The 12,184-nt window shown below is 43.4% G+C and overlaps 1 protein-coding gene across 4 annotated transcripts; it reads right to left on the minus strand.

Moving 5' to 3' along the window:
- Positions 1–3,304: 3,304 nt before the first annotated feature.
- Positions 3,305–11,914, minus strand: Commd6 (COMM domain containing 6). 4 transcript variants are annotated; one of them, XM_021646997.2, is made up of 4 exons: positions 11,614–11,914; positions 11,514–11,525; positions 8,037–8,189; positions 3,305–5,811 (listed from the first exon to the last, which is right to left on the minus strand). In XM_021646997.2, exons 1-4 carry the CDS (start codon positions 11,659–11,661, stop codon positions 5,761–5,763), a joined length of 264 nt encoding a protein of 87 aa, XP_021502672.1. In that variant the 5' UTR covers positions 11,662–11,914; the 3' UTR covers positions 3,305–5,760. The 4 variants fall into 4 exon arrangements, with proteins under 4 accessions (XP_021502672.1, XP_060247521.1, XP_021502674.1 ...); XM_060391538.1 differs by lacking the exons at positions 11,514–11,525; positions 11,614–11,914 and adding exons at positions 10,193–10,268; positions 11,330–11,507; XM_021646999.2 differs by lacking the exons at positions 11,514–11,525; positions 11,614–11,914 and adding an exon at positions 11,330–11,507.
- Between the last annotated feature and the right edge of the window lie 270 nt (positions 11,915–12,184).

Genomic DNA, 12,184 nt, shown 5'->3' on the forward strand with positions numbered 1-12,184 from the left:
TGCAACGGTCAGGTTCGAGGCCTCTGGCTTCTGCTATCAGTACTGCATTCTCACTGGGACTCCTCTCAGCTATCCTATTGTGTGTCATGGAGATGCTGCAGCTTTGGATCTGCAGGACCAACCACTTCACATGCTGCAGCAGCTCAGAGGTGTGGTGGATGTTGGGGTGGGCCATCGGAGAGCCCCGCTCGGAGAGGTCCCAACTACTAAAGTTACCTTGCTCCTGCTGCCTTTGAGAGCAGGCAAGCCACACAATCTCAGTCCCTTTTGACCATGACATTCCACAATCAAAAGAACTCTAGGTTTGCCGGGAGTGCAGCTGCATGCTTCCACACAGCACCTGATGGGTCAGAGGTTTTGGGCCAAAGGCAAAATGACCTGGACCAAGAGGTCCCCGCTCTTCTCTTCTGACCTGGAGGCCCTGCTTTCAAAAGTCTCCACAAAACACTAGACTAAGCCAGCTCCTAGTTCCAGATTCTGAAGTGACCCCTGGACCTAAGACCTACCTCCAAGCCCAGAACTCACTAGATAAGGCTATAACCCAGTACCTCACTGTCACGTCACAACTCCACCCCCACTCCCCTTTAAGAAGCCCCTACCCAAGCCCAAACTTGCAACTTCACTGACCTCATCCTGTGAGCTCAGTGAATCAGAGAGATGCCCTCAATAAACCTGCTTTTTTAGTATACACTTGGCTCAGTTCAATTTATTGTCTCCAGAGAAGCCATTCAACATAAAGTGCAGATTCTACAGAGAGACATTTCTTCAGCGTTCAAACAGTTTCAAAACAATTTCTTAGCCTGTATCTATTGATCCAAACATGGCAAGGCTTTGCTGAAACATTTCAAAGGCAGACCACAAAGGCTTTACTATCTATTTTCCTTAAAGTTAGACATAAAGGCTTTACTATACATTTCACTACATACAACTTTACTTATTTATGTAAAATCAAGAAACCATGTTTGCTACACAAACATTATACAGTTTCGGAATATTTCATAGGCATGCTAGTGGTCTGAGCTACTTTCCAGTCTATTTTGGCTTCCCTATTGCGGTTTGTTTTAATTATCTGCTTTACATAGTCTGCAATCACCTGGGAGAAGGGACTCTGAGATTGCCTATAGGGATTTTCTTAATTACATTAAGTGATGATGGATTGTCTTAGTTAGGTTTTCATAGCTGTAAAGAGCCACCATGATCATGGCAACTCTTATAAAGGACATTCAGTTGGGTCTGGCTTAAAGTTTCAAAGGTTTAGTCCATTATCGTCACGGCAGGGAGCACAGCAGCATACAGGCAGACATGGTGCTAGAGAAGGAGCTGATTTCTATATCTTGATCCGCAGGCAGCGGAACCACCGTGTTCCACACTGAGCAAAGCCTGTGCAGAGGAAACCTCAAAGCCCACCTCCACAATGACACACTTCCTTCCCCAAGGCCACATCTCCTAATGGTGACATTCCCCAAGGGCCAAGCATTCAAACACGTGAGTCTATGAGGGCTCTCTCTACCTGTTCAAACCACCACATGGATCCACCGCTGTGGGTGGCTCCACCCCCTGGGCGTGGCCCCACCCCCTGGGCGTGGTTCCACCCCCTGGGCTTGGAGTCCTAGACTGAATAAAAAGATGTTGAGCACTGGCATGCTCTCTCTCACTGCATTCTGCTCTTGTCTGTGGATGCAATGTAACCAGTTGTCTCAACTTCCTGCCCTGTGATTTCCTTTCTTACCAACACGGACTCTCTCTCCATTAATTTGCTTCTGTCAGAATATTTTATCACAGGAACTGCAGAGCTACTCAAACACCTGTGGACAGACTGAACATGAAACTGGTGGGCGCGCTCCAGAAGTACACAAGAGCAGACAGCCTACGTTTTAGCAAGGGTTCCTGCTTTTTAGGTTACAGCTATGGGCTGCATCCCTGTTAAACTCTATTATGTGCTTCCTTACAAATCTGTTGTCCCTCAGTGGGTGATCTAACACCTGCTCACTCTCTTTTTTCCACAGGTTCACCCCTACCTAAGTCAGACCTCTAAATACAGCCCGTCAGTGGAAATCAGCCCAGGCCTAACTGCACGAGCTCTCCTGGACTGGTTTTGTAGACCAGGCTGTCCTTGAACTCAGAGATCCTCCTGCCTCTGCCTCCTGAAAGCTGGGATTAAAGCTGTGCACCACCACGCCCTGCCACAGTTTTTTTTTTTTTTAATTTTTCCCCTACCCTTATTTTGATGTTTTTTTCCTCTCATAATCTTCCCATCTTATTTCATGTTCATTCTCTCAAAAGAACAAGGAAAAAATGAAAACCCAACCAACCAACACAGTAAGACAAAAATGCTAAAAAATATATAAAATTTAAAAAAAGCCCACAAAGAACCAAGCAAGCAACGAGAAATGCATGAGGTTTATTTTGTTGGCCAACCTCTCTGAGCACACAGCCTGCCCTGGAGTTTGGTTGTTATACTTGATGTCACACTGCTCTTTACTGGGCCCACTGGATGGCCATGGGCCCGGCCACTGTCGCACCTACCCATTCCTGTGGTGCCATTACTTACAGCATCAGTGTACCAGGCATCTGAAGAAAACACCTTTTAGTACCTTCGCTCATCTGGCTCTCAGTTGAGTTCATGGAGATGCTTGAGAAACTGTGGACCCATCACAGCACGCGTGTCAGATGACACAGGTCATCACTGTACCCATGCATGCCATTCCCAAACTTCGCAGCTCTGTGCCTGGACTTTTCACTGTGGACAGACTGAAGTCCCCATCTTTTCTTGAGGGGCATTTATGTGTCTTTTGTATGTTTTCCCAAGCTTGTACAACACTTGGAGGGTGTGTCACTGTAATATTTTCAAGGAGGGTGAGCAGAGGAACCAAGGTCCTAGGTCTGCATCCTTGACAAACATCTTCGTGATACAGGTGCTTGCATAGGGTTTGCAGAATTTCAAGCTTTCTAATTTAATGCTCATTAAGCATCTTTTAGATGTGTGTTCCTCCAAGTGTTGACATAACTCAGTGTTATGTGTTACACAAGTGCTAGGTATTTTAGAATAACCAAACAAAAGACAAAAATGAAGCAGATAAATCCAAAGTATCTTGGATTTTTAAAATGAATTTTAAATTCATACATGAGACGCATATCAAGTAGCTAACACTGGTAGTTCGAAGAACCTTTCTCATTATATCCCCTTTCACTTGACTAAGCTCTCTAGGATGCCTCTAGCTCCCACTAGTCTCCTCTGCTTTCATTACCTACCCTCCACGTGCACTTTCACTGCCGTGAAGGGAAAATTACTTGTCCTCCAATATTTCTTTTTTCACACTATGGGACTTTTATTTAGGTTAAGTCAAAATAGTATTTATCATTATTCAGAAGCCTCTGGTGGTACAGGGTCCATCCTTTGTTCTTTCCAAGGTCATCATTTCAGCCTAAGGACAGACGAGCTTGAAAAATGCTAAGCAATTATTATTATCATTTTTATTTGCTTGGGCTTGTACCTCATTTTTGAGTGCACAGTGACATATCAGAGTTTGGTCTTATATAGGAAAAAAAAAAGCTGAAACTAAAAGATAGGCACACTTTCCCTGTTAAAAGTTTAAATGTTTGCCCCCAATATGAGAGAATATCCAGATTTTTTTAGAGCTGTGCCCCTATGTGACAATAACGCATGGGAGCACTAGACAGAGCACAAACCATCTATCTGGCTTTCAGTTAGAGCTCATGGAATGCTTTTGATAGATAAAAGTGTATGTCTATAATTAGCTTGTTAGAATCAGTTCAGATGTCGCCAACTTTGTTGGCAGTATTCAAAGCACCCTAGCCAAGGCCAGGTGACACACGGAAGATGCCTGCCAGTTTCCCTCCACCAGACACTTGAATACTTGGTCCCAAGTTGGTGGCTGTGGGAGGATCAGGAGATGTGGCCTTGCTGGAGGAAGGATGTCACTGGTTGTGGGCTTTGACGTTTTGGAAGAGTCATAGCTCGCCCTGTTTTCTTAAGCAATGATTTATAACCGAATCTGAATATATTAAGATATTTCTAGGCAGATCCTACTAGCTTCAACCCAGTTATATGGCTCCAGGTCCAACTGCTAGAAGCTGGGAAATACAATCTCCCAAGAGGTCTGATGGAAGCCATGCATGAGGCAACTTCTTCTCTTATTTCTAAGGGCATTTTCCTGGATTGAAATTTCTATATAGTGAGGCCTGTTTTGCAAACAAGGTAAGACAGGGGATGGAGCAATGGCTCAGCAGTTAAGAGCACTTGCTGCTTTTGCAGAGGATCCAGGCTTGCTCCACACCTACACAGTAGCTCACATCCATTCCTAACTCCTGTTCTAGGGCATCTGATCCCCTCTTCTGGATCAGAAGGTTCTGGTTGACTTTCTACCAATGGGAGGTATTTGTGGAGAATCAGAAAGGATGAAGCAAGCAACCTTTAGCTCACCACATTTGGTTGGTAGGTGTCTTAGTTACTGTTTTATTGCTCTGAAAATACCTGATGGCCAAGGCAATTCTTACAAAAGAAAGCATTTAATGGAGGTCCTGCTAGTTGAGACAGTGGTGGCACATGTCGATATCTCAGCACTTGAGAGGTAGAAGCAGGTGGATCTACAAGTTCAAGGCTAGCCTGATCTACAGAGTGGGTTCCAGGACAGCCAAGGCTACACAAAGAAACCCTGTCTCAAAAACAAACAAAACAAAAAACACGGCTTGCTTAGTTTCAGAGAGTAAGTCATGTTCACTATGGCAAGAAACAAGGCAATAGGCAGGCAGCATGAGGTTGAGTGCTTGTGTCTGCAGGCAGGCAGGCAGATACTGGGCCTGGCATGGGCTTTTCAAACTCAAAGCCCACCCTTAGGGACACAGCTCCTCCAACAAGATCATGCTTCCTAATTCAACAGTTCCACTAACTGGGGACCAAGTATTCACACACATGAGCCTACAGGGACAGTTCTCACTCAGAACACCACGGCACAGCAGACATGGAAGAAGGCGGAAGTGTGTCAAAATACTACTACGGATGCTCTGGTTTGCGCTGCACACAGATTACTGGTGATGACTTTTCTACAGCTAGCAGCAGCACAAACAGCTGAATGCTAATCCAGGAAGGACTGGCTTACCCTAACCTGAGTACTAATGTCTGAGAAGGAAGCTGCACTCTTCTCATTAATTCTTTCAAGAAGTTCCTTTCATTATTTCAAATTCAGTAAAACTGTTTTAATCCATTAGCTTCATATAAGTTCCAGACAAGATATTATTTATAAAGTTATCAGGAAGATTTGAAATTTTTCTAACATACAAAACTGTATTGTACTTAATAGTATCATTTACTCATCTGTTTTCGAAAAATACAGCTACACATAATCTACACACATTAGCATTCAACAGTTACTTTTAGCTCATTGACAAGGCTAAACACGGATCACCACTAAAATGATTCATGATCATCTGGCTTTTTAAGTTATTTTTTAAAATTGGAGGTGAAATATAATTATTTTATTTTACATGCAATTGGTGTTTGACTGGCATATATGTCTGTATGAGGGTGTCGAGTCCCCTGGAACTGGAGTGACAGACAGTTGTGAGCTGCCATGTGGATGCTGGAATTGAACCTTGGTCCTGTGGAAGAGCAGCCAGTGCTCTTAACCTCTGAAAGATCTCTCAAGACAGAGGAGCACAATTTTTATAAATATCCTTTGTTCCATATGCAGCTCTCTTTCGGAAGGCAGAGTCCATTACTGTAGAATCAGAAACCAGTTCTCACACAGTCTCGATTACAGCAGCAATTTCCTTGAACTGTCTGTAGAAATTCTGGAGAGAAAGGGAAAATATTAATTTTGCTTTTCAAGGCTCTTTACATAGTTCTTTTAATTATTCTAACCACCAGATACATGCTGTCTGAATTTTAAAGTTATCTTCTTGGTGAAAATCGTTGAAAGCAAACATTCCTAGCAAGAGGGCTCAGAATACATAGTGAATGTGAGACAAATGCCAGGATGACCACATCTAACAAACAAACACGAAGAAATGTCACCTGAAGATACATTACATATGTATCTACTCTTGCGGGTGTCTTAGTGTTCATGGGGCAGTCTCAGAAGGAAGACCATGCATAGCAACATGCAAACCCTTGACAGGTATGCACAGGAGTTGCATGTAACATCTACATATATGTGCTTACTATTTGACATATTGTAGACATAAGCATATACACGATGGAATCTCTCACCTATGAAAGAAGAAATCCTGACATTTCTAATGCAGATGAATCCAGAGGAAACTACGTTAAAGACAAGCCACACACAGCACCACAGACACTACAAGATCTTACTTATATTAAGGACGCTGAGGTCACAGAATAGAGAATACTGAAGGTGGTTGGGGGGCGCTGGGGTGGGGAAAGAGTGAAGATGTTGACTAAGGGAGCTAACTGAGCTATAAAAGTTCTGAGGATCTAATGCACAGAACGCTGAGTATAGTTAATAACAGCGTATTGTGAGAGGTTGGGAGCGTAGAATTTTAAGTGCTCTCAGCGCAAACATTCACACACACTGCATGGTAATGCACGTGATAATTATCTTCATGGACACAATCACTGCACAACACATATTTTTACCAAATCACAGTGTACATTGAAAACATACAATTTTTATTTATCAATTACTCCACAACAATGCTTCAGGAAGAAGGTGATCTACTTATTAATATAAAGAAAAACATGTAGAGGTGGAATGAGAAAACAGGGTTCTGCTCAGGGGAAGGCAGGACCTGCACATGTAAATGCCTGAAATGCCCGAGACTGAGCTGCTCTTTCAGTCAGTGACTACACACTAGATTTCCTTTTCCCACACCCCATTTCTTCAAACACATATCAACATTAGTAGGAACAAATGTGTGTAGTCTTGTCTATCAAGAGCCCCTTAAAATACAATTTATAAAGAGGAAATTAAAGGTCATACAGTGGTATGGGAAAAATGTTTCCAGAAGCCCAGGATGGGGAGGGAAAGCCTCGGCTTAGAGGCAGAGCACCTACCTAGCATGAACAAGGCCCTAGGTGAGCTCCCTACCACATACCCAAATAAAAAGGAAAGCTCAGGGCTGGAGAGATGCTCCACAGTTGTGAGCACTATCTGCTCTCCCAGAATTCCAGCGGCACGCACATGACCGCTTACAACTGTCTCAAACTCTCAGTCCCATGGAATCTGATACCCTCTCCTGGTCTCACTGGGTACTTCATGCACACTGTGCACAGACATACAAGCAGACAAAACACCCATATACTTAAAATAAAGCAAATAAAAGATTCCAGAACCAGTGCATTTTTACTTAAAAAAAAAAAAAAAAAAAAAAAACTTTTAATTTCCATTTCCTTCAGTTTGGCCGCTTTTCTAGAGTGTTCAACTTTCCTTTGAGAACTGCTTCTACTACTGAAGGGCTCACAGCAAACCAAACCAAAATTGTACACGACAGATTAGCTGATTATACTATCAGCTAATAGTAAACATCTCTCATCATATACATTCAATAGTAAATTAGACTTAGCGTTCACTCCTGTTTTCTTCCTTGGGAAAAAAAGTAAGTAAATTGATAATATAAATAGCCTAAGTTTAAGCATAAACTACTGAGTTACTTAAATCTCTAGCTAATAAGACTGGCCAATAAGTATTTGATCTGAACTGCGTTTTCTAGTCATTAGTCTAAAAACTCAATGTCATTCAATGAAAAGATTAGTTTTGCTTAAAATTATTATTAAACCTGAAGAAAAAAAAATAAAGTTAACTACAAAGTAAATATCCCGCAGAGAAGAGGAAATATTCAATACATCAATCAAAAACTGTTACAGTAATTAAATGGCACCATACAACAACTTGGCACATCTTACTGAAAAAAAGAAAATAACTTTAGACTGTGTTTTGGTATGAACCACTACATGTAAGGTACATCAACTTGCAGGTAAATAAAATTCCCCTTAAGAAAGACAATATGCAGCTTTTGAAACAGCATTGATATTTGCATTTGTGAGTTAAACTACAAACCTGAAACTGTGGAATTGTCATTTCGATGGTCTTGCTGTTTACCTGGCCAGACTGATCTGCCACTTTGAGCATCACTGCCACGTAAGGATACTTGAGGGATCTGCAGCTGTCTGAGCTCACAGCCATGCCCAGTTTCCACTGAAAATCTAGAAGCTTTAACACAGCGGCACAAAGATCACGTGAGAAACACCACTGCCTTGAACAAATACTTCATTTCTCTGTGCTCAGTCTTGTCTTTGTTTCAATATTGGTCAGAGTCTAAGGAAACAGCTTCATTTATGTTGGCAGGCAAACAATGGTCAAATGGCAATGGAGAAAACAAAAGTGCACAAGGACAGTCAGAGAACAGGTGGAGAAAAGGAAGAAGGCACACAAAGAAACCCAAGTTTCTACCAGATGTGTAACACAAGTAAAAGCTGCAGCAAAGTGGCTTTTTGTTACAGGCTTAACTTCTGCTCCCGCATATGGAAGTCAAAGGACAACTTGAATTAAGTTTCTTTTCTGCTTCACCACGTGTGCCCAGATGAACTAAGTCATTACACTTGGCAGAAGCATGTTTACCCAATGAGCCACCTCACTGGCACCCCCAAGTGCTTCAGAGCATTTTTCACATTCCTTCCTGTCACGAAACAAAAGATGCGTGACATGGTCCTTACACCCGCCTGAGGCACGTGTGGAAACCATCCCACTGTTTCTTCACTACAGTGCTAAGGTCAAACCTACTATTACAGTGAGTGGTGATGACGTGGCTTTAGATTTCATCAGTCCTCACAACATGCCAGGTGACGCACTATGCAGGGTACCCACGTGTCCCGTGTCCGTGCCTCACTGATTCACCTCAGCGTTACAGGTTATTATTTCCATTCTGTAGCTGACAAAACCCAGTTTCAGAGAGCTGACATAATGGGCTCAAGATCCCACATTTCAGAAACAGGAACAGAAATCCCTGTCTGACCCTAAACATCTAGTTCCTGATGCTGATTCTTCACTGTTGAAAGGGTATCAAAGAGAACTGGATAAATGCAGCACTTCATACTGACCCTAAAACATTGGTGGAAAAATTTTTCCGCCTTACTTCCCAAGATGACATGATGCCTGACACTCAAAATACCCTTGCTGACTGACTGCTTGCTCCCTTCTGCAGTGAAGTTAATGTATGCCTTGGGATACCAGTCCTCGGATAGACACAAGCGGAGGTGCTGACTGTGCAGTTTCTAGCCATCAGGAACAAGTAATAACTTCCGAGGTCCCTGCATGCTGAACTAGAAATCACAAGTCCATTGTTTTTCATAATGAAAAAAATGACTTTGTTTACTTGTATTTCCTTGGGCACTGGAGGTCACAGGACAACCTGAATTAAGTTTGTTTTCTGCCTCACCATGTGTTCCTGGGATGGACTCAAGTTATCACGCTTGGCAGCAAGCACGTTGACCCAATGAGCCACCTCACTGGCTCTGTAATTTTCCTCATAAAGGTGTGAAACAGCTTATTACCAAGTGTGTGTCGATGTCCCGTGTCACCCTCCATCCACCCCCAGCCTGTGGTTTTGGAGATAAGAGTTTTTCTACAAAGCCCAGAATGGCCTCACAATTGTGGTGACCTTCCTATTTCAGCCACCTAGGTGCTGGGATTATAGGCACACACACCTAGGCTGGTAGATTTATTTGCAATAAATTAAGTTATGCAACATGTTTAAGATTGTATTTTCAGCTCTTTGTGCCAGAACTATAGCAAAAAAACAAAATTCAAAACTGAATCATATTTTTAAACTCATTATTAATTCTAATAGTCCTGTAAATTACCTTGGCTTTCCTTGTGTATATAATCATATGACCAATCAAAGGGTGAATGGTTTATAGCACACTCGTCACTCGGATACATCCATGGCCTAATCACACAGGCTTTCTCATGTGAGAAAGCAGATATTAAAGACTTAACAAAGTTAAGACCTCGAGCTGAATTTTCCTGGATGTGATCCCAAATGTAATCACAGTCTTTGTAGAAGGAAGGCAAGAAAGTAAAAGTCAGCAGAGGAAGCAGGGATTGGAACAATGCACAGGCCACACACTAAGAGAGGAAACCAGCTCAGAAAACAGAAAAGGACAAACAAGAGACCTCTCCCTGAAACCATGGCAAAACCCTCCTTCCCCCTGTACCTGGAAAACTGATTTTATACTTGTGACTTCCAGAACTCTAAGGGATGGACTCGTATTGCTTTAAGGTGGAAGTTTCCTAAAATAAACAAACACTTTATAGCCCAGTACAGTTTGGTTTCAGAGTGTATTTAATAGAACATATAATATAAAGTGAATGGGCAAAATAACTGGAGCTTGAACAGTAATAATAAACTCAGCTCAGGCTGGAGAGATGGCTTGGTGGTTAAAAGCACTCATTTCTCTTCCTCAGGACCTCGATTCAGTTTCCAGTACCCATATGGCAGCTCATAACCCCATCTATAACTCCAATTCTGGAGAAGTGGAGGCCTTTTCTGATCTCCAGAAGCCCATAAAATGTTATACAGACACATAAAAATAAATCTTTAAAAAACAACAACAACAAAATTTGCCTAACTCATAGACTGATCAGCAAAACCATACAGGTTTATTGGTGTCACATAGTGGCCTCCCAGGAATCTTCCAAAGCAAAAGCAAGATAAGCCAGACAGGTCTAGGTTCTAAATCCAGCTACTTGGGATGCAGGGGCTAAAGGATCACAAATTCGAGGCTGGGATGGGCTACAAGCTGAGTTTAAGGCCAGCCTTAAAAGTTTAATGAGAGCCTGCCTTGGAAAAAAAAAAGGGGGGGGGGGATAGAAAATCCGTTGGAGACAAGTACCAGTCTGTCCATAGACACTTCTCTCTCAGCCTCTGCATTCTTAATCATGTTCTAGCTTCAGCACTTTGTTGTACTTGACATGAATTTGGCTAGCTCCTCAACTAAAACTCCAGTTTTCTGACTCTCTTGAAAAAGCGTTGTTAGTAATTTAGAAGGTCGAAATCTTATTCCTAACGTATATGAATGGTTAGAAAAGTTACAGCCCATCTTCAACATAACTTCTTTAAATGGCTGAGCTTGATGGGTCACGCCTTTAATCCTAGCACTTCAGAAGCAGAGGCAGGTGGCTCTCTGAGAGCTCAAAGTTGTCTGGTCTTTCTAGAAAAGTTCCTGCCTAGCCAGGGCTACTCAGTGAGACCCTGTCTCCAGAGACAGTTAAAAGGAAAAAGAAGAAAAAAAGTTATCTTTGTAAATATTAGTAACTGTAACCCTCACGTTTTAAAACACCGAATATCCTACCTTGTAATAAAGGTTGCCTAATAAGGTGGAACAAAGCTCGGCCTGCACTCTAGAGGCAGAGCAGTTTAAATTGAATCCCCAACAGGGGCTATCCCCCTAATTGCAACGGGGAAAGCAGCCCGGAGGAGGGATCCGCGAGGAGGGGCGGGGACCGCACGCCGGTAGCTGCGGACAGGGCACTCACCTGGCAGGTGACCTGGAAGGAAGCAGAGACACAACTTAGACAAGAGCCTTCCCGGAGCCACCGTTCGCCCGCGCCCCTTCGCCTCCCAGCCCGTACTTACCTCCGATTTGGCATCCAACACAGGTTCGCGGAGCTGAGACCCCTCCATGGCCACAGTTGAACTCTCGCACTAGCCGGCACTTCCGCTTCCGGTCCGAGGCCCAGCCCACTCACGCTGGGTAGCGGGAGGAAAGTACATTTTCATGGAACTCCGGTTTTGTCTCCATTAAACATCAGTTGTAGGAGATAATGGGAAGGAGGAACTTCCGTGGGGAGAAAGACCAAGGCTGTGGGGAGACCTGGTGGAGCACTCGCGATGTTCGCGATGTCGCCTCCCCCACGGTCGGGCAAGGAGTGGGGCCGTCTCCGCGCAAGCGCAGAGTGGCTGTGCCCGGGAGCCGGCGCTCCCAACCCAAACTGCTTGAGGTGCGGCCACACCCCCCAGTGGTGTGAGCATAGCTTACTGTCGAGTTCTCACCGTTGGGATGGAGTTCGCCGGCCTGGCCTGACTTGAGGAGGCTGGAGCGGAAGGCCTGGAAAAAAACAACAAAACTCTGTAGTCTTTATTGAATATTCACTCTCAACCCGATTTCAGCAGCACCTTCTTTCTCATCCCGTCGTTTGCGTGCATT

This window comes from Meriones unguiculatus, chromosome 9, assembly GCF_030254825.1.
Source record: "Meriones unguiculatus strain TT.TT164.6M chromosome 9, Bangor_MerUng_6.1, whole genome shotgun sequence".
NCBI lineage: Eukaryota > Metazoa > Chordata > Mammalia > Rodentia > Muridae > Meriones > Meriones unguiculatus.